Source organism: Haematobia irritans, chromosome 1, assembly GCF_050003625.1.
Source record: "Haematobia irritans isolate KBUSLIRL chromosome 1, ASM5000362v1, whole genome shotgun sequence".
NCBI classification, from domain to species: Eukaryota; Metazoa; Arthropoda; class Insecta; order Diptera; family Muscidae; genus Haematobia; species Haematobia irritans.
This window is the reverse complement of record NC_134397.1, coordinates 224,215,522-224,234,939: the sequence shown is the minus strand read 5'-3', so window position 1 is coordinate 224,234,939 and position 19,418 is coordinate 224,215,522. Positions and strand designations below refer to the sequence as shown.

Below are 19,418 nucleotides of genomic sequence, written 5' to 3'. Positions count from 1 at the left end.
TGTGCCATTTTAGTACCTTATAATATATCTATGACGAATTCTTTCAGTATGTAATGGGTGGTGCAGAATGTACATCCATTAATGTAGCTAGACAATTTTCCTAGGGGGGGGCTATAGCCCCCCTAGCTAAAAATTTATAGACTGAACTTATAGGTTCAATTAATGTTTTATTTCATAAAATTGAATAAAAAATTAGACATCAAAATAACTCGACAATTAATTTATAATAAAGCAACTAAAAGTAGTTCCACACTTTTCCCAGCAAAAAAATTGTGAGTTGTTCTAAAGGCACAACTTTAAAAGCACTTCCAAAAATGTCCGCAAATTTGTTCTTTGGTGTGAGTGAGAAAAATGTTTGGAAAATCGAACTCACCATAATATTCACTCTTAGGGACATAATCATACGCCTGTAGATCTCTAATATTGAGTGGTACAGGTTTTGTCCCAACAAGTGATAATTGGAAATAAAATATTCTTCATTACAAATGTCAAGACATTGATTGGTTTATTTATTTATTTTTTTTTTTATTTGAGAAATTAATCCAATTCTTCGCAGTTAGACTTAGTCGTGATACACGGTATACAATAAAAGTGAATCAAATAGGAATCCATTTTGTAAAATTATTTACACTTAGGCAAAAACTTCTAGTGTTGGTGGAAGGGGAGCGCTAGAAGGAGCTACAGTGGGAGTCCAGTACCATAGACCCCATGGCACACAAGCTCTCAGAGGTTCCAAAAATCCTTCAGCTACGGGGCACATTTCCAATGTAGCCGGTTGTCCCAATACTGAGCATCTCCAATAGGCATTCCTTAAACGAAAATGTGGATAAAGTGCCAAAGTTACTTCCTCTTCTGTTTGGCATCCAGGTTGTCCTGTATAGGCTGGATTATTGTTAAGAGCTTGATTGCCTTGAGCTTGACATGCAACGGCAATTGCGAAGACGATCAAACAAACGGCGTAGATTTTCATGATGCTAGATAGTTGTGATAAAATTCAATGTAGAATTGCTACTGATCTTAAAACATAAAGTGACCCCTTTTATATATGAAGAAATAAAACAAAGGAAGTGCTATCCAGTAATGATAAGTAAATCAAATTTCCTTATTAGATTGGGATATTTAAAAGTTGATAGTATCAAAATGACATTGGACTGGATATGAAGCTTTCATAAATTTTAGATAACAATTTAATAGTCTGGACAAATGATATTCTTATCTGCTTCAGACAGTAGTGCATTGTAAACTAAGTGATAAATGTTTTCTATAGTTAATGCAAATTGACTTTTACATGATTGAGTTAAGGAATTTTGCGTTAAAAACAAGTAGGAGGGTGGTCCGATAAGTACTCAACGTACACAATTTTACAAATATTTGTGAAAAATTGTATTTATATTTGTCATATACACCCTCACAAAAAATCGCTTCTGTAACATATACTCCCAAACATATATTGCTTCAAGCATATACATTTTTGGGTATTGCCCAAACATTTATATATTTGAAAGCATATTGGTCTAAACAATATATGTTTGGGTAGTCTAAGTTCCAAACATTTTGTATTTTTGCATCCAAATTCAATAATGTTGTCTTCCAAAAAACAATATGTTATTATGTGAACATATAATATGTTTGGATGCATTTTGCACCCAAAAATATTATATGCTTAAAAAAAATTCTCCCAAACAATATTGTGCTCAAAATTTTATTTATTTATTTATATATTTACAATCATAATGAATTATGAAAATAAACAGGTAATATAGGTGCTAACAATATAGGTTTTCGACCTGAATGCTCAAAATTTTGTTTCTGCCTAATTGTATATTCCCTCACATCTTTCTCACTTCCACGAGATTTTTTAGTTCTTAGCACCTTTTTCTGTAATACAAACATTGTAGAAGAAATTATTCAATTTTATGATTTTTTTATTTTAATTTTACCTTTTGCCGGACGGGGATTCGAACAGCGGACCACACAGTTTGTAAGGATCAAAGAAGTAGCTGATCAATTGCCCAAGGGAAAATAAAATGTTAATTTTGTAATAACAAGCAACAACCACCAACTTAATTCAATATCGCTCCCTGTTAAATAGCGCTCCAAGCTACTAAACACATATATGTTTATAGGCTATTTCTAAATTAATATATGTTTGCCTCCAAGCATATTATATTTACAAACATTTTATGTCCCAAACATAATATGTTCTAACATATTAACATATATGTCCCAAACATGTTATGCTAGTTTATGAACATTATATGCTTGCACTCAAAAATATTGTGTTTAAAAATTTGTGTTCCAAACATATAATGTTTATAGCCAATCATATGAAAAACAGTATTTTTCAACCGTGTAGTAAGTAGTCTACTACACTAAAAAAAAGCATGCCAAAGATTTCAAAGATTTTGTCTTTACTTTAAATATTTTGGTATTGATAACGAGCCAAAGAAGCGGATAATACAAGTTAGGATACTTTTAAGACACAATTCTCTTTTAAATTTAGGTTTTGTGTTCTTGCTTTTAGGAAGCAAATTTTAATTTTTCGTTTTTTTTCAGCTTTTTTATACCCTCCATCATAGGATGGGGATATATTAACTTGGTTATTCCGTTTGTAACACATCGATATATTGCTCTAAGACCCCATAAAGTATATATATTCTGGGTCGTGGTGAAATTCTGAGTCGATCTAAGCATGTCCGTCCGTCCGTCCGTCCGTCCGTCCGTCTGTTGAAATCACGCTAACTTCCGAACGAAACAAGCTATCGACTTGAAACTTGGCACAAGTAGTTGTTATCGATGTAGGTCGGATGGTATTGAAAATGGGCCATATCGGTCCACTTTTACGTATAGCCCCCATATAAAGGGACCCTCAGATTTGGCTTGTGGAGCCTATAACAGAAGCATATTTCATCCGATCCGGCTGAAATTTGGTATATGGTGTTGGTATATGGTTTCTAACAACTATGCAAAAATTGGTCCACATCGGTCCATAATTATATATAGCCCCCATATAAACCGATCCCCAGATTTGGCTTGCGGAGCCTAAAAGAGAAGCAAATTTCATCCGATCCGGCTGAAATTTGGTACATGATGTTGGTATATGGTTTCTAACAACCGTGCAAAAATTTGTCCACATCGGTCCATAATTATATATGACGCCCATATAAACCGATCCCCAGATTTGGGTTGAGGACCCTCAAATTCATCCGATCCGGTTCAAATTAGGCACGTGCTGTTAGTATATGGTCGCTAACAACCACACCAAAATTGGTCCAATCACACAAAAATTGGTCCATATCGGTTCATAATCATGGTTGCCACTAGAGCCAAAAATAATCTACCAAAATTTTATTACTATAGAAAATTTTGTCAAAATTTTATTTGTATAGAAAATTTTGTCAAAATTTTATTTCTAGAGAAAATTTTGTTAAAATTTTATTCGGTTCATAATAAAATTTTCATCATTGTCAAAATTTTGTTTCTATAGAAAATTTTGTCAAAATTTTATTTCTATAGAAAATTTTGTTCAAATTTTATTCGGTTCATAATCATGGTTGCCACTCGAGCCAAAAATAATCTACCAAGATTTTATTTCTATAGAAAATTTTGTCAAAAGGTTATTTCTATAGAAAATTTTGTTAAAATTTTATTTCTGTAGAAATTTTTGTCAAAATTTTATTTCTGTAGAAATTTTTATCAAAATTTTATTTCTATACAAAATTTTGTCAAAATTTTTATTTCTATACAAAATTTTGTGAAAATTTTATTTCTATAGAAAATTTTGTTAAAATTTTATTTCTGTAGAAAATTTTGTCAAAATATACGTATTGGATCATCTTTTTTGATTTAATATATACCACGTATGGACTTACATACAATTTAGAAGATGGTGTTAGGAGGTTTTAAGATACCTTGCCATTGGCAAGCGTTACCGCAAATTAAGTAATTCGATTGTGGATGGCAGTGTTTAGATGAAGTTTCTACGCAATCCATGATGGAGGGTACATAAGCTTCGGCCTGGCCGAACTTACGGCCGTATATACTTGTTTTCTTCATATGCTATCAAAGTCCTTTAATAACGAGTTAACGACAACTTTATTCTCCAAATTAAAACTCGACTTCCAGTAGAAATTATGCTATGTTTCAAGTAAAAAAACAGTCCTTAAAATAAAGTGTCCTAATTTTGAACGATTTTTTGCTTTGTAGTCAAGATGCAAAAAGACAATTTAATTAAAGAATTTTTCTGAATTTTTAAAGTCAATTTGACCTTACCCCAAAAAAATTTTCTTTCATGTTACAATACCAATTTTTAAGTCAAATCACTTAATTATAAAGACAATACGACTTCATTGAAAAGTTTATAGAAAAAAACTTTATATTAGAGAAAGGCGTCTTTTATGCTAAGCAAAATTTGCATTCGTATTTTAAGGACATGAAATCTTTGGCCTCACGACAAAATTTTTTTCGCTGTATGTAACGGTCGATTTTTTGGAACATCTTCTAAACATGTTTGCTAACTTTGCTTCCGACCGTGCTCAGTAGAATGGGGTGATTTTGCTACAAAATCAAAACATAGGTAGCAAAGCTTGCATAACATTGACTAGCTTGGATACGGAAGTATTTAAACGAGAGGAAAGAGGTTAGAACACTCAAAAAAGTTTACTTGGATTCAAAGATTTTGACCTTCCCTTAAGGATTTTGGTATTGATTCCAAGATGCGGCTTCTTTAAAATAAATAAATTTTTTAGCGACCTATCTGGTCTTAAATCTGGGACCATTAAAATTAAAATTAAGATACAGATTTTCATTTCAATTTCTTTAAATCAAAAATGTGTTTCTTTACTTTAAGGAAAATTAGCCCTAGTTCAAGGACATGCGACTTTAACGGAGGGACGCAAATTTACAAAATTTTTGTCTTAAATTTAATGAAAACAATTTTTGAAGCAAAGATTATAAACTTTATTTTAATTAAAAATTCCTTATTTTATAGAAATTTAATATTTTGTAAATTTCGCATTCTTGAATTTAGGTTGCGTAATCTTTAATATCACGTAAATATTTTTTCAGTGTAGTACCGGTTTGTAAATCTACACTGCGTAACCTATACATATAGGGAACTATACTATTGAATGCCATGTTAAGTCTATTTTTGCTCACGGAGTCACAATTTGCGAAGAGTTCAGATCCGTAAATTAAACCCGGTATCAAAAGACTTTTTGCCAGGAGAAGTCGAATATTGACTGGCGTGTATGAATGAGTACCCCATAAAGCACGTAACATGTGTTTACATGACATGACCAACACAAAGTGCTATTGACTACCACTACAAAATTCTTAGCACTAGTGACTACATCGATTTTCTGACCATTTATCAGAATATCAGCATTCGACAAAGGGAACCTTCTATTCTTGTGTATAATCAAACATTTAGACCTTTGTGGATTTAGTAGCAGACCATCGAAACACACGATCAAGGTTGTGGTTAAGTTTCCCCAAACACTCACCTACCGGACTACTAAAAAAGATTTGTATGTCGTCTGCATACATAAGCATCTGACTATGGACTATTTATAATAGAGGTCCAATTATAGAACCCTGTGGAACCCCTATCGTAACTGGTAATTGCAATGAAAAATTATCTCCGTTCTAAACTAGAGGTGTGCACGTGATTACAGTAGGCGAGAAATTGAAAAAAACGTTGAAGTTTCAGACATAACATTGTGTGATCAACAATATCGAAAGCCTTTGAGTGATCTAAGAGGACGAGAAAAGTAACACGGTTCTCATCAATATTTCTCCTAATTGATTCTGATACTTCGATCAGTGCACTTACACAACTGTGATCTCTGCGAAAACCGGACTGCCTTTCAGATAACAAGTTACCACGAACAAGATAATCATATGTCTGCTTATGTAAAATCTTTTCGAACACTTTGAAAGTCAAAATAGCAATGGGTCGTTACTCTGAATTACATTAGATTATGGTGGGATAAGTGCTGGAAGTCAGAATTGTGTTAAATACGAGTAAGTAGGTGAAAAGAGGTACACGTTGAGGGAGCAGTATTCGTATAAACATGGGGTCCATTCCATCCAGGCCAATAGCATTTGGCCTATGACTTCATCTTGGGTTACGCACCTGAACTCGAAATCGTTCCTCTCAGATAAGTTTCCTCCTACACTGTCATCCTTGTCATAGAAGGATTTGTCTGTCGGAGGGGCAGGAATATTAGAAAACATTTAGTTCAAATCATTAGTATCTCCATGCTAACTGCCCGATGACTTAGACTTCCCAACACCAATATTTTACATGATTCTCCATTTGTCCCTGGAATCTAGATCAGATTTGAAATGCGTTGCATAATATTCGGGTTTCGCCGCATTGATATATCTGTTCGCTATTCTTCTCGCCGATCGATGTTCCTCTAGAAGTTTTGGTAATCTAAAGCCTTTGATTATTTATAATTTATAAAATTATTAAAAAAAAGAGTTTTGACCTGTTCAAAACATTTGCAACTAATATTAAGTGCCCCATATATTTTTGAAAATAATTAACGTTTTTTATAACTTTTAGTGATACACCCTCAAAAAAAAAACGCTTCTTTAACATATGTTCCAAACATATTTTGCAGGAAGCACATATATTATTGGATACTGCCGAAATATTAATATGTTTGTTTTATGTGAACATATTATATGTTTGGAAGCATTTTGAGCCCAAAAATATCAAATGCTTGGAAGAATTTTTCCCAAAGACGATTGTGCTCATTGCCTAACATACTCGTAATTTTCACTTCCACGAAATATTTTAGTTCTTGGCACCTTTTTCTGTAATACAAATAATGTTGAAGAAATTATTCACTTTTATAATTTTTTTTAAATTTTACCTTTCGCCTGCACGGAGAATCGAACCGAGGACCATTTTTATACCCTTCACCACTACTGTGGTACAGGGTATAATAAGTTTGTGCATTTGTATGTAACGCCAAGAAGGAGTAATCATAGACCAACCTTTTAGTATACGGATCGGCTTAGAATTAAATTCTGAGTCGATTTAGCGATGTCCGTCTGTCTGTCTGTCTGTCTGTCTGTCCGTCTGTCTGTCTGTCTGTTGATGTATTTTTGTGTGCAAAGTACAGCTCGCAGTTTTAGTCCGATTGTCCTAAAATTTGGTATGGGGTCCTGTTTCGGCTCAAAGACGATCCCTATTGATTTTGGAAAAAATCGGTTCAGATTTAGATATAGCTGCCATATATATTTTTCACCGATCTGGTCATAATTGGCGTGTATATCAACCGATCTTCCTCAAATTCCGTACATCCGAATATTTTAGGAGTCTCGAAAAACTTGCAAAATATCAGCAAAATCGGTTCAGATTTAGATATAGCTCCCATATATAGGTTTCGCCCGATTTACACTAATTTGCCCACAGAGGCCAATTTTGTGCTCCGATTTAGTTGAAATTTTGCATGGGGAGTAGAATTAGCATTGTAACTATGCGTGCCAAATTTGGTTGAAATCGGTTCAGATTTGGATATATCTCCCATATATAGCTTTCGCCCGATTTACACTCATATGACCACAGAGGTCAATTTTTACTCCGATTTAGTTGAAATTTTGCACAGGGAGTAGAATTAGCATTGTAACTATGCGTGCCAAATTTGGTTGAAATCGGTTCAGATTTGGATATATCTCCCATATATAGCTTCGCCCGATTTACACTCATTTGCCCACAGAGGCCAATTTTTGGCTCCGATTTAGTTGAAATTTTGCATAGGGAGTAGAATTAGCGTTGTAACTATGCGTGCCAAATTTGCTTGAAATCGGTTCAGATTTAGATATACCTCCCATATATATGTTTTTCTGATTTCGACAAAAATGGTCAATGGTTGTAAAAATGACTCTAATTTTCCTAAACTTCTAATACATATATATCGAGCGATAAATCATAAATAAACTTTTTCGAAGTTTCCTTAAAATTGCTTCAGATTTAAACGTTTCCCATATTTTTTTACTAACATTGTGTTCCACCCTAGTGCATTAGCCGACTTCAATTTTGAGTTTATAGATTTTGTAGAAGTCTATCAAATTCTTCCAGATCGAGTGATATTTAAATGTATGTATTTGGGACAAACCTTTATATATATATAGCCCCCAACACATTTGACGGATGTGATATGGTATCGAAAATTTAGATCTACAAAGTGGTGCAGGGTATAATATAGTCGGCCCCGCCCGACTTTAGACTTTCCTTACTGGTTTATATTTGAAGGTGTCCGTCAACTCCTCGTGGACTACTTATTAATAAAGAGGAACTAAACTACTATTTCACTATTTCCTCCTTATTTCATTTTACTGTCCCAACTCTAAAAAGAGTATAGTGCCCTTTCGTTATTTTTATGAAGACCCCTGATTTCTTTTAACGAACCAAGAAAAAAAAATGCCCATAATGCCAAAATGATAAACAAAACACATGTCCACACATACATAAAATGCTGCTCTCAAGGCGAAAACATATGCTGTTTGTTTTTCAAATGTCTATTCTCTTGGTTCCGAATGTCTATTCTCTTTATTCAAATTAAATAATATTTAGACTTAAGCATATCAAATTTTTGGCCTTATCATAAAACAGTTTTCCGAAACAACATACAAGCGGTTTCACAGAAATTGTTCTCTTTTGATTCTTTCGCTGTGTTATGTTGATATCTTTCGTCAACTCTCCCGGTTTCCATCTCTATTTCTTTCTCTATACTCTCTCTGTCGCTTTGAATAAAATATCACAACATATGTATGTTTAGTTGAAATTTGTAAATTTATATATGTTTGCATTCACACATATGATTTTTATGAAATATTCATGCCCCAAACCTAATATATTCTAACATATTAATATAGATGTCCCAAACATTTAGTGTTACTTTAGGAACATTACATGTTTGCACTTAAATATATTGTGTTTTAAAATTGTGCCCGAAACACATTTTGTTTATATCGGAACATATGAGAAACATATTTTTCTAACAGTGTAAATATTATTTAGTTGATACTATAGCCATGTCCTTGGATTACTTTTGTGCAATTTCTTGCCATTGCACTATGGGCGTAAATAGCAAAATAGCGGTAAAAAGTGAAAAATTCTTAGATGTTCCAATTGAAATTACTTTAGACCATTTGGAAAAGTACAAATCGAAAGTAAATTTAAAACTTGGCAACCCTGTTCATGAGTAAAATGCAATTTTGTGCAATTCGTTAGAACATGTAGCAAACGCTTTATATTCAAAAGCTTAGATTAAATGCATTAATTAATATGAATTCCATACCTCATTTATCCATTGTATTCAGTCTAAAAATATAGATTTTCAGATCCAGTCTAAAAATATAGATTTTCTAAAGAAAGTATTTGGAATATTTATAATAATCCTTAGAGTATATCCGAGTATATACGTTAACTCTTTGTTCAAAAGACATTATTCGTTCAGCCTAAAAAGCCACTATAGTTTTTGGGGGAAAGTTGCTTAACTTATTATCTTTCCATGTTTGTTCGTTGGCGAATATAATTTATAAAAAAATGTGCATAATTAGTTATCTTTGTTGAAGCATTTGCCAGAACACTGAGCACTAACTCTACTATAACTACGACTGCAAATATTGCACTTTCCTCTAACCGCAATCGTATACTGTAATGTTACTGGTGTTACAAATAAAAATAAAATGGAAATGTTGGCTTTCTGTATATAGTTTAAGGGTTATTAGATAAATACAAAATTTAGTGAAAGAAAAATTACTTTTTTCAATAATTTAATAATACAAATTCCTTCATCTTCTTATCCAATAGGCTCGTATAGAATTGTAATAATATGTAGAATTATTAATTTGGACGTAAAACCAGATAGCATTGTTATAAGTTTAGAGGTATGGTCTACGGTTGCCACAGTTGGTAGAATTGTGCCAAACATGGTAGATTTTTTTTACTGTGGTAGAATTCTCGATACAAAACATTCATCTCCAACTAAGAGGCACTTAAATTTTCCATAGAAAAAAATTTTGACAAAATTTTTTACAGCAATAATAAAATTTTGACAAAATTTTCTATAGATATAAATATATGACAAAATTTTCTATAGAAATTAAATTTGACAAAATTTTCTTTAGAAATAAAATTTTGACAAAATTTTCTATAGAAATAAAATTATGACAAAATTTTCTATAGAAATACAATTTTGACAAAATTTCCTATAGAAATATTTTTTTTTTCGTTTTGTTATTGTTGGTTTATTCTTTAATCATTTTGTTGTTTGACTTAACTACAAGTGTGGCTTAATCAACAGAGGAAAAGAATGTTTGTCAAATTTATTTGGGCAAAGCCCTATAGACTGCAAGAGAAGTTGGATGGATGCACGTTTTGGAATTACCACATTCCTCATCAGCATCCTATACTTGCAGCAAAACTATCAACCAATAATAAGAATAAATGCAGGCTGTTCACTAAACTCAAAGTGAACCGCGCTTCAACCTTCCGCAAAAAGGTTTATGATAGCTTTGCCGAAATAAATAAATTTTGACAAAATTTCCTATAGAAATAAAATTTTGACAAAATTTTCTATAGAAATACAATGTTGACAAAAATTTCTCTAGGAATAAATTTTTGACAAAATTTACTACAGAAATAAAAATTTGACAAAATTTTCATTGGAAATAAAATTTTGACAAAATTTTCTATAGAAATAAAATTTTAACAAAATGTTCTATAGAAATAACATTTTAAAAAAATTTTCTAGAGAAATAAAATTTTGACAGAATTTACTAGAGAAATAAAATTTTGACAGAATTTTCTATAGAAATAAAATTTTGACAAAAATTTCTCTGGGAATAAATTTCTGACAACATTTTCTATAGAAATAAAGTTCTGTCAAAATATCTCTAGGAATAAATTTTTGAAAAAATTTTCATTGGAAATAAAATTTTGACAAAATTTCCATTGGAAATAAAATTTTGACAAAATTTCCTATAGAAATAAAATTTTGATAAAATTTTCCATAGAAATAAAATTTTGACAGAATTTTCCATAGAAATAAAATTTTGACAGAATTTTCTATAGAAATAAAATTTTGAGAAAATTTCCTTTCGAAATAAAATTTTCACAAAATATTCTCAAGGAATAACATTTTTCTAAAATTTTCATTGCGTACTTCAATTTTCCATAGAAATAAAATATGCGAAAATTTTCTATAGAAATAAAATTTGGCAAAATTTTCTATAGAAATAAAATTTGGACAGAATTTTCTATAGAAATAAAATTGTGACAAAAATTTCTCTGGGAATAAATTTTTGACAAAATTTCCTATAGAAATAAAATTTTGACAAAATTTTCTATAGAAGTAAAATTTTGACAGAATTTTCTATAGAAATAAAACTTTGAGAAAATATTCTATAGAAATAAAATTTTGATAAAATTTTCTATATAAAAAAAAATAGAATTTGAAAAATGAATACAGTGAAACCTCTCAAATTTGGATACTGTGAAAACCGGACACTCCTCAAAAACGGAAAATTGTCGTGAGACTATATTAACATATTAAAATAGACCTCTCATAATTGCACACCTCCCAAATGGGGACAAAATTTAGGCGATCGTGGGTGTCCACTTGTGAGAGGTTTCACTGTAATTAGATTCTCTTACATACATACATACATTTAAAACTAATTTCGTGAAAGAACAAGGTTTTTTTTTGTCCAAAGTCCATAGAAATATATTTTCTTTACTTATTTTGTTATCCTTTTCGGATATTCTTTTGTGGAATAGTTGTTATGTATGTGTTTGTGAGTGTTCTTTATCTTATTGCTTCGTTTTTGTTGGTGTTTGTCTTTTTTCGGGTTTGTTTCATAAACCACATGATAAAATGTTTAATGAAAAACTCATTCTTAGACTCTTTTGTTTTTCGGGGGGAAATTTCTTCAATGTACATTCATTGAAGTGCACTGCATAAACAAGCTAGGAAATCTCCCTCTTAAACCACGGCATAGTGCAGAAGAAGACAACAAAAAATAAGCCTATTTTGGGATAAACTTTTGGGGACTATGTATCATGTTGGTTGTTTAGTATTTTATACAGGCCTTTCATGATTCTACAGTGAGTTTCAAGGGATTAGAGTACCACATGATGAAAATAACATCCATCAATACGTCAGGTTATTTTATTAGGCTAGGTTCGAAAGATGTCCAGGTTTTTCTGCCTAATGTTGTTGGAGTAAAATTATTCGTTTTGTACATATGTACCCAGCAAAAAAAGCGCCACCAAAAAAGTAGTGTTGACTTCAAATATTTTCAAAAATACGCAATTTTTCTAGAATTGCTTTTTAATTTTTTCAACAAATTTTAAATAATTTCTACAATTTTATTAATTCTTATTCAGGTTTTAACCTATTTGAAACAAAAAAAGTAAAAATTACCCATTAATAATATGAAAAAATGAGTTCTACAAAATTGAATTAAAAGAACTTCCTGTGTAGTTAAAATAACGAACATCTTGGGGAGAACATTTTTGAAAGTGCTTTTAAAGTTGTGCCTTTAGAACTACTTCCAAATTTTTTTTGCTGGGTACTAGTTCCTTCGGAGATTTTGGTGGCCATAGTAAGGTCGAAATGAAACGAGGAACCTTATTTTTAAGCCATTCTTTTTTGATGCATTCTGATTGCGATGATCCTGCGGCCAATATATTCACCCGGGCTTCAATACTGTCTTTAGGACATATTCGGCATTTATTTTGACCCCACGTTTACATTCATCATCGTGCGATGCTCCTAACCGACACTTATGCTTAGGTTAGGTTGGCAATAACGTAAACGAGTAATTAAACTAGTTTATGATCATTCGTTTACGTTATTGCAACCAATACATGCAGTAGAGATGCATGAAAGGTATTGCTGTTTTCCTTCACACCAACAATGCTATACTCAAGATTATATATCACTTCTGAGCAATATTTCTATTAAAATGAGCAATTATATCAGCGCTATGTAGAAGCTGCTCTAAATCGGGACATCGTCCACAAAAATCTGCGCTGATTCGGTTGTTTTGTAAGCAGTTGGTACTGCCTCTCTCCCTAACAATCCTGCTTAAATAGTGCTCCATTTTTTGCTGGGAAGTGTTTGGTCAAGGTGGTAGGGAGCCACCGTGGTGCAATGGTTAGCATGCCCGCCGTGCATACACAAGGTCGTGGGTTCGATTCCTGCTTCGACCGAACACCAAAAAAAAAAAAAGTTTTTCAGCGGTGGATTATCCCGCCTCAGTAATGCTGGTGACATTTCTGAGGGTTTCAAAACTTCTCTAAGTTGTTTCACTGCAATGTGGAACGCCGTTCGGACTCGGCATAAAAAGGAGGTCCCTTGTTATTGAGCTTAACATGGAATCGGGCAGCACTCAGTGATAAGAGAAAAGTTCACCAATGTGGTATCACAATGGACTGAATAGTCTAAGTGAGCCTGATACATCGGGCTGCCACCTAACCTGACCTAACCTAAGGAGGCTCCCGTGTCGATGTACGGTAGTCAAAGAAATTTCCTACGCAAGAATGCGGAAGTTACTTTGCAAAATTTTCGAGGTTTTTATGGAAAAATTAACAATTTAATTAGAAAAATAATCGATGTCGATAGCAAAACCGGATTAATTGTTTAACTGATTTAATTAAAACAAGTATATACGGCCCTAAGTTCGGCCAGACCGAATCTTATTTACCCTCCACGGTACGGTAGTCAAAGAAATTTCCTACGCAAGAATGCGGAAGTCACTTTGCAAAATTTTCGAGGTTTTGTTGGAAAAATTAACAATTTAATTAGAAAAATAATCGATGTCGATAGCAAAACCGGATTAATTGTTTAACTGATTTAATTAAAACAAGTATATACGGCCCTAAGTTCGGCCAGACCGAATCTTATTTACCCTCCACCATGGATTACATAGAAACTTCTACTAAAGACGGTCATCCACAATTAAATTACTTGGGTTGCGGCCGATGGCAAGGCATCTTAAAACTTCTTAACATGATCTTCTAAATTGTAATTTAGTCCATGCGGGATATATAGTAGACAAAAGAAAGGTCGATTAAAAACGTATATATTCAGTTCTTGACCGATATATATAGGGAAGAAATAATTACGAACCGATATGAACTTTTGTGCTGTAATTATAGCGCCAGAATTGAAATATGGGGGTCGTTTTATATGGGGGCTATATATAATTATGACAACGAGTCTATCAAAAATGGCAGATTTTTCACTGTTTGGTAGAATTTTTGATGTTTTGAAAGATTTTGCAAAATATTCCTCTCCAACTATGAAATGCTTCGTAAATTTTCTATAGAAAAAACATTTTGACAAAAAGAAAGATATAAAATTCTGAAAAAATTTTCTATAGAAATAAATTTTTGACAAAATTTTGTATAGAAATAAAATTTTGATAAAATTTTGTATGGAAATTATATTTTGAGAAAATTCCCTAAAGACATACAATTCTGACAAAATTTTGTATAGAAATAAAATTTTGACAAAATTTTGTATAGAAATAAAATTTTGACAAAATTTTCTATAGAAATAAAATTTTGACAAAATTTTCAATGGCGATAAAATTTTGGTAGATTATTTTTGGCTCGAGTGGCAATCGTGATTTTTCTGTGATTGGGGATCGGTTTATTTGGGGGCTAGATACAATATAGATCGATACGGACCAATTTTGATATGGTTGTTATCGGCCATACACTAGTGAAATGTACCAGATTTCAACCGGATCGGATGATTTTTGCTCCTTCAAGAGGCTCCGGAGGCCAAATCTGGGGATCGGTTTATATGGGGGTTATATATAATTATAAACCGATATGGACCAATTTTTGCATGGTTGTTAGAGACCATATACTAACACCACGTACCAAATTTCAACCAAGCCAAATCTGGGGATCGGTTTATATGGGGGCTATATATAATTATGGACCGATGTGGACCAATTTTTGCATGGTTGTTAGAGACCACATACCAATACCATGTACCAAATTTCAGTTATATGGGATGAAATTTGATTCTCTTTGAGGCTCCGCAAGCCAAATCTGGGGATCGGTTTATATGGTGGTATATATAATTATGGACCGATATGGACCAACTTTTGCATGATTGGTAGAGACCATATACCAACACCATGTACCAAATTGCAGTCAGATCAGATGAAATTTGCTTCTTGTTTAGGGTCCGCAAGCCAAATCTGGGGATCGGTTTATATGGGGGTTATATATAATTATAAACCGAAATGGACCAATTTTTGCATGGTTCTTAGAGACCATATACTAACACCACGTACCAAATTTCAACCGAATCGGATGAATTTTGCTCCTCCAAGAGGATCCGCAATCCAAATCTGCGGATCGGTTTATATGGGGGCTATATATAATTATGGACCGATGTGGACCAAATTTTGCATGCTAGTTATAAACCCTATACCAACACCATGTACCAAATTTCAGCCGGATCAGAAGAAATTTGCTTCTCTTAGAGCAATCGCAAGACATATTTGGGGATTGGTATATATGGGGGCTATATATAATTATGGACCGATGTGGACCAATTTTTGCATGGTTGTTAGAAACCATATACCAACACCATGTACCAAATTTCAGCTACACGCACAGAAAAACCATGTTTGGACATGGTTGCCGCATCCATTTAATGCTTATCTAGAGCATGTAATTGCCGCGAAAACCATGTATTTTGTCTTTGTAAAAATAGTTTTCGAGCGGAGAAAAATGTATGGTGGCAATAAGCATTTGAATGGTTCTCAAATACCGCAAACATGTTTTATCATTTAAATGATAGAATTTGAAACCATTAAATGGTCGGGAAAATCATGTTCCTGACCATTCCATTTTTTACTTTTTTACAGGGGAAAAAGTATTTTTATAGGTTGAGTATAGACATGACTAGAACCATTACATGGCCATAAAGACCATTTACATTTTTTTCGTTACCATTTAATTTTTTAACTTTTTTGCAGCGAAAAGAATTTTATAAAAACATTGACCAGGTACACACGATTTTCATTTTGCGCGTCAGTCGTGTGTTGATTGTTTCTTGGAATGGACGAAGAATACGGATTTTTGTGTTTTGTGTTAATTTATTTAAGTGGCACGTGGTTTTATGTGACCACAAAAAAAGGAAAGTGTAATTGAAAAAATGTACCTGTTTTTTGTTCTGCATTTTGCTATATGGTATCATTTATTTTTATTTGCAGTTACATGATGTTTGCGTTTGTACATTTGATGGGCACGATGTAAATATGGAATAATTACTAATTGTTGAAATTGAAATAAAATAGAGTGTGTAAAAATATATGATGTTTGCTTGAACGGCATTATAAATACAAATAAACAATGAATTAGTTTATAAATAAATAAAAACAAACAAAAAAAATTAGTTTTGTGTTTTCTTTTCTCAAGTGGCGTCCTTTTTTCGACGATGAAAAAAGTTTTTTCATAAAGATCAAAACATTTTAGGTTGTGCCCATGTTCTTTTAACTAGGAGAAAAACATTTTTAATGAATATCATAACATTTTAAATTGTGACCATTGTCTTTTCATTCAAACAAAATTCTTTTTATCAATATAATAACATTTTAGATGAGGACAATTATATTTTTCTTAGAACCATGTTCACTGAGCCAACATGGTTGCAGGTTAAAATGTTACATGGTCGCCGCAAAAATAGCTCCTATCATATTATTTTGCTCTTCGAATATGATTGTGACAATCATGTTTCTTCTCTGCGTGTAGATGGGATGAAATTTGGTTCTCTTAGAGGCTCCGCAATTCATCACTTGAAATGTTTGCTCACTAACCCATTTTTTCACTATTTTTGCACTGTACTTCGGGTCACCATCCTGTTGAAATACGACTTCATCTTCAGGATAGACACTCTTGTCAACAAACTCGGGAAGATGAGTCTGCAAAATGGCGAGGTAGTCTGCCTTCTTCATTATACCATAAATTTTCTGCAATGGCCCAATGTACCACCAAGTGAAGCAGCCCCAAACCATGATGTTTCCACCACCATGCTTCACAGTTTGTTTAACATGGTGGCGTTGAATGGTGTAAACAGGACAACGCAATATTGCTTACCTTTCCAATCGGACGGTTAAATTTTGATTTATCTGACCAGATAACACGTTTCCAGTCATCAATCGTCCAATTTTTATGCTCTCTTGCAAACTTTATTCGCGCCTTGTTCTGTCTCATTTCTGCCATCATAAGGCGAGCGTCCGCTTCGGTCAACAGTTTTTAGCTGCCTCTGGTTTGCTCTTTGGGAGTAGCATTTCGTCTTTTTAGGACGCGAATAACCACAGACTGGCTTATATTTAGTTCCGTGGCTATTTTCCGCGATGAAGACCAATTATTAGTTAGGGAAACTATATTGTCCTCCACATCGCGCGATAACTTTTTCATTTTAATTTTTACTTGATATTATTGCAGTACACTTCGAATAAGAAACACAAAGTTGTATTATTGATCATAAATAAAGACAAAAAAAAAAATACAAAACTAACGGTATATTTTGGTTTTATGATGAGTACATCAAATGTGAATAATTGAGTACATGCGAGTTTTTTATACCCTCCACCATAGCATGGGGGTATATTAACTGTGTCATTCCGTTTGTAACACATCGAAATATTGCTCTAAGACCCCATAAAGTATATATATTCTGGGTCGTGGTGAAATTCTGAGTCGATCTGAGCATGTCCGTCCGTCCGTACGTCTGTTGAAATCACGCTAACTTCCGAACGAAACAAGCTATCGACTTGTAACTTGGCACAAATAGTTGCTATTGATGTAGGTCGGATAGTATTGCAAATGGGCCATATCGGTCCACGTTTACGTATAGCCCCCATATAAACGGACCCCCAAATTTGGCTTGCAGATCCTCTAAGAGAAGCAATTTTCATCCGATCCGGCTGAAATTTGGTACATGGTGTTAATATCTCTAATAACCATGCCAAAATTGGTTCACATCGGTCCATAATTACATATAGCCCCCATATAAACCGATCCCCAGATTTGGCTTGCGGAGCATCTAAGAGAAGCAAATTTCATTCGATCCGGCTGAAATTCGGTACATGGTTTTAGTATATGGTCTCTAGCAACCATGCAAAAATTGGTCCACATCGGTCCATAATTATATATAGCCCCCATATAAACCGATCCCCCGATTTGGGGATCGGTTTGCCTCTAAGAGAAGAAAATTTCATCCCATCGGGCTGAAATTTGGTACATGGTGTCAGCATATGATCTCTAACATACATGCACAAATTGGTCCACATCGATCCATAATTATATATAGCCCCCATACAAACCGATCCTCTGATTTGGCTTGCGGAGACTCTAAGAGAAGCAAAATTCATGCGTTTCGGTTGAAATTTGGTACGTGATGTTAGTATATGGTATCCAACAACCATGCAGGAATTGGTTCATATCAGTCCATAATTATATATAGTCCCCATATAAACCGATCCCGAGATTTAGTTTGGGAACCTCTTGGAGGAGCAAATTTCATCCGAGTCAGTTGAAATTTGGTACATTGTGCTAGTATATGGCCGTTAACAACCATGCCTAACTAGGTCCATATAGGTCTATAGTTATATATAGCCCTCAGATAAATCGATCCCCAATCACACAAAAATTGGTCCATATCAAGTTCATAATTGTATATAGCCCCCATACAAGCGACCTCATATTTCAATTCTAGCTCTCTACCACGTATGGTCTAACTCCCAATTTAGAAAACGATTTTAAGAGTTTTAAGATACCACAACCCAAGTAATTCGTTTGTGGATGACAGTCTTTCGTAGAAGTTTCTACGCAATCCATGGTGGAGGGTACATTAGATTCGGCCTGGTCGAACTTACGGCCGTATATACTTATTTTGTTATGTTTATTTACCTCTCTGAATTTGTTTTGAGTTTTTTTGTTGTTTTATTTAGAATTGAAGAAGGAATAAAGAAAAAATAAAATTATTTTGAGTTTCTTTATTGCTGCTTTTTTATTCGTTTAGAATTGAAAACAATTAATTATGTACTCATTCCTCCACCATCCTATGGTTGAGGTTATAAAAATAATTGGAAATTGGATTGAAGGTCAACAAAATAATTAATTGAGTTAATTAAAAAACCGATTGAGTTTTCCAATTGATATCAATTAAATTTTTAATTGAATCAATTAAATTATAATTGGTTTTTGCAATCAACGTTAATTAAAGTTTTAATTGAATCAATTGAAATTAAATTTTCAAATAAAATCAATTAATTTTTTAATCAAATATTTTGTATGTCCAATTAAAACTGTGATTTTAATGAAAAATTCAAATTGATCAATTAATCTCTTGATTGAATCA

The 19,418-nt window shown here is 32.9% G+C and overlaps 1 protein-coding gene across 1 annotated transcript; it reads right to left on the bottom strand.

The window, feature by feature from the left end:
- Nucleotides 1–479: 479 nt before the first annotated feature.
- Nucleotides 480–1,023, bottom strand: LOC142222660 (uncharacterized). Its single transcript, XM_075292911.1, has one exon. The coding sequence runs from the start codon at nucleotides 968–970 to the stop codon at nucleotides 632–634; it is 339 nt and encodes a 112-aa protein (XP_075149026.1). The 5' UTR covers nucleotides 971–1,023; the 3' UTR covers nucleotides 480–631.
- Nucleotides 1,024–19,418: the final 18,395 nt, after the last annotated feature.

What these genes read in the sequence shown, in the direction of transcription:
- LOC142222660 (XM_075292911.1), bottom strand. Translation starts at nt 970, where the DNA reads ATGAAAATCTACGCCGTTTGTTTGATCGTCTTCGCAATTGCCGTTGCA.